Source organism: Sinocyclocheilus rhinocerous, unplaced genomic scaffold (assembly GCF_001515625.1).
Source record: "Sinocyclocheilus rhinocerous isolate Xijiao unplaced genomic scaffold, SAMN03320098_v1.1 scaffold4310, whole genome shotgun sequence".
NCBI classification, from domain to species: domain Eukaryota; kingdom Metazoa; phylum Chordata; class Actinopteri; order Cypriniformes; family Cyprinidae; genus Sinocyclocheilus; species Sinocyclocheilus rhinocerous.
Window position 1 is genome coordinate 29,304 of NW_015646173.1, and position 3,869 is coordinate 33,172.

A 3,869-nucleotide genomic window follows, 5' to 3' on the forward strand; every position below is an offset into this window, starting at 1 on the left:
GTGTATCACCTCCTGTCCCAGCAGAGGCCGTGACTCCAGAGAATGCTTGACTTTGTTCTCCTCCTTCACTGGCAAGAGAGATTTGAGGAACTTGGGCGGTTGAGGAGACAGAACCTTAAACGGACTGGAGTTGAAGAACGTTGGACTCTCTGGCACCGATCCTGAGGAGAATGTTTGCATGAAATGATGCATAAGGGTGTCTAAATGCACTACAAAGAATAACTTAAAAGTATTGAAACCCAAAATTGAGAAATTTATGGTAAATGTAGCCTTTTAGCACTCTTTAAAAAATATTGTATTATTATTAAATATTATTATAATTATTATAAGAACAATCATAATTTCTATTTAATTATAAATATTTCTTTATTTGAATTTTATTTTTATAAGTGTTGAAAAGTACCATTTACTACTAATAATAATAATGTACTAATCCTAATCCTGAGGAATATATACTAATCCCGAGGAAAACGTTTGCATGAAATGATGCATAAGGCTGCTTAAATGCACTATAAAAGAAAAAGGTCAAGGTGGAAGATAAGCCCACAATGGAGAAAATATTGTAAATGTAGCTTTTCAACACTCTTAGAAATTACATAATACATGTTATTATTATTATAAAATAATAGTTCATAACAATAATAATAACAATCAAAATTTTTATTCACTATTTTCTTTTATTTTTAATTGTTGAAAAGTTACATGTACCATTTAACACCAATAAGAATTGTTTTTCAAATTATGAAAAATTATTTTAAACAAATATTTTTAGTTTAATAATCATAATAAATTGTTTAGTTGTTTAAATTGTTTAGTAATAATCTTCAATAATTTAATATTGTTTTAACTACAGTAATGGGTTTTATAAAATTAGAATGCTTGCTTAAAAAAAAAGTCTTTCAAATAATCTCGGGTGAAAGCCAGGTTCACAATTTACCGTGATTCTCTTTGTTTTTGACAGGCGTGTCTTTTGACAGAGGACTGTTGAGTGAAGTTTCATGTAAGTTGGATTCAGTGACGTCTGTGTGACCATCGCAGTGAGTCTGTGGAAATAAAGTCAACGCTCAGACAGAGACATTCACAACAAACACACTGTCTATAGTAAGTGATCACAAACCTTTACATCCTCATCCTCACATCCGGTCCCGTCCGATTTACAACAAGAGCTCTAAACAAATATATATTATAGTCCTGTTACACAATGCACAGTATTTTGTTTCTGTACACTAGTAAACGGTAGATCTGGTCTTACGTGCTGGACGTTGGGCGTGCTGAGACTGCGCCGTATGTGTCTGCCTTTAGCGGAGAGAGCTTCCTTCACCGTCACGGCCTGAACGAACACACAAACACACACTAAACGCGTGATCAACCGATAATCGGTTTGACTGATATCTTTCACAATATTTAAGCATTTTTCATAATTGGATATTGTTTTGTAATATTGGATCCACCAATAAATGCCGCCATCATGTGATCGTTTTGAGATTTGAGTTAAAGATTTCAGGTAAAGTAATCGTTAGAAAAAAAAACAATATCGGTCAATCTCTATTAAACACTCCAGCAGAAACAGCAGATAGAAGTAAAACAATAAATATTGGTTCTGCATATTGGTTATTGGGCACATAAACCTGCTAATAATCTGCATCCGTATCGGTTATAAAAAAAACAAAAACAATATCAGTCGATCTCTACTAAAAGCTCCAGCAGAATCAACAGATAGATGTAAAACAATAAATATTGATTCTGCAAAAAAAAACAAAAAACAATTATCAGTCGATCTACTAAACACTCCAGCAGAAACAGCAGACAGAAGTAAAACTAAATATATAGTGATTCTGCATATCTGTTATCAGACTCATAAACATGCAAATAATCTATATCGGAATTGGTTATTTAAAAAAATCAATGTCTGTCTATCGCTGCTAAACACTCCAACAGAAACAGCAGTTAGAAGTTAAACAATAAATAAACATTGGTTCTGCATATCGGTTATCAGCACATAGACATTCAAATAATCTGTATCAGTATCGGTTATAAAAAAACTAAATAAATATTGGTTCTGCATATCGGTTATCTGGCATATAAACATGCAAATAACAGTATTGGTTATTAAAAAAAATCAATATCGTTCAATCTCTACTAAACACTAACAAAAACAGCAGATAGAAGTAAAACAACAAATAAATATTGGATTTGAATATCGGTTATCGTGCACAAAAACAAGCAAATAATCGGTATCAAAAAATAAATAAATAAATAAATATATCGGTCGAACTCTACTAAACACTCCAGCAGAAACAGCAGACAGAAGTAAAACTAAATATATAATGATTCTGCATATCTGTTATCAGACTCATAAACATGCAAATAATCTATATCGGCATTGGTTAATAAAAAAAATCAATGTCGGTCTATCGCTACTAAACACTCCAACAGAAACAGCAGTTAGAAGTTAAATAATAAATAAACGTTGGTTCTGCATATCGGTTATCAGCACATAGACATGCAAATAATCTGTATCAGTATCGGTTATAAAAAAAAAAACTAAATAAATATTGGTTCTGCATATCGGTTATCGGGCATATAAACATGCAAATAACTCAATATCATTCGATCTCTACTAAACACTAACAGAAACAGCAGATAGAAGTAAAACAATAAATAAATATTGGTTCAGAATATCGGTTATCGTGCACAAAATCATGCAAATAATCGGTATAGATAAAAAAAAAACTAAAAAAACTATATCGGTCGACCTCTACAAAACACTCCAGCAGATAGTGAGAGAAATCTGTCCTAAAGTGAAGCCAAACCTGCCGCAGTCTCTCCAGACACAGAATATTGTCCACCTCCAGGACTCCTCTGGTGTATTTCTCTATGTATGTCTCTCCATCGAATGTCTCCTCGCTCTCTCCTCGCGCCGCCATCAAGGCCAGAGTCTCGCGCTCCTCCGGCTCCTCAGACGCCTGTTCATGAATACAGCAGGTGTGTGATCAGTGCATTCAGAAAGACAAACATGAAGAGGAAACAGTGTGAAGTTTGTACCTTTGGTATGTTGGACACGATCTCATACGTCACTCCACAGGAGTACAGAATGTTCTTCAAAGACATCCGTCTCTTCAGGCTCTGAGTGAAACTCTATGAGAGATCCATCATGTATTTACATTAAACAAGATAATACACTACCAGTCAAAAGTTTTTGAACAGTAAGATTTTTTATGTTTTTAAAGAATTCTCTTTTGCTCACCAAGCCTGCATTTATTTGATCTAGACATGTGCCGGTATTCGGTAATGCGATATATCATGATAATGAACATACACGATATTGTTACCGTGGGCACTTCAAAATACAGTAAATAATTATTTATTACAAATTATTCAGATTTTTTGAATGCATTTTAAGAATACTTTTCCCATCAACTGGTCACAATGCACAACACCGCTGTATGCTGCGTTAAAGATGCGTGTGCACTCTGATGTAAACAAGCACGGATTGTACTTGCACAATTGCACACTAATTGCACAAGCTGCACTACTTTCTAAAACGTATTTAAATGGTTTAAATAGCCATTCAGATTTTTGTATTCGCAGTGGTGTTCATCACAGAGCCAAATACTTAAATATTTAGACTTAATAGGCTATTTATTTTGAAACTTTTTTTACATTTTAATCTGGACTACAACATGCCCTAGATATTGTTTGAAAATGTTTTGATTCTTTATTGTTTGGTCACACTTTACATTAAGGCTCTATTAATTGACATTAGTTAATTCATTAGTTAACATAAACTGCCAATGAAAAATTCTTCTCAACATTCATTAATCTTAGGTATTCCAATATTTAATAACAGGATGTTAAAATCGAGAGTT

At 33.2% G+C, this 3,869-nt stretch overlaps 1 protein-coding gene across 1 annotated transcript in view; it reads right to left on the minus strand.

Annotated features, from left to right (window-relative positions):
• The window catches only part of LOC107707112 (kinesin-like protein KIF13A), a 79,714-nt gene that overhangs the window by 7,147 nt on the left and 68,698 nt on the right, over nt 1–3,869 (minus strand). The window contains 6 exon segments of the mRNA XM_016511015.1: nt 10–161; nt 938–1,043; nt 1,118–1,168; nt 1,253–1,330; nt 2,814–2,966; nt 3,046–3,138. Coding sequence (XP_016366501.1) covers nt 10–161; nt 938–1,043; nt 1,118–1,168; nt 1,253–1,330; nt 2,814–2,966; nt 3,046–3,138 — 633 coding nt within the window.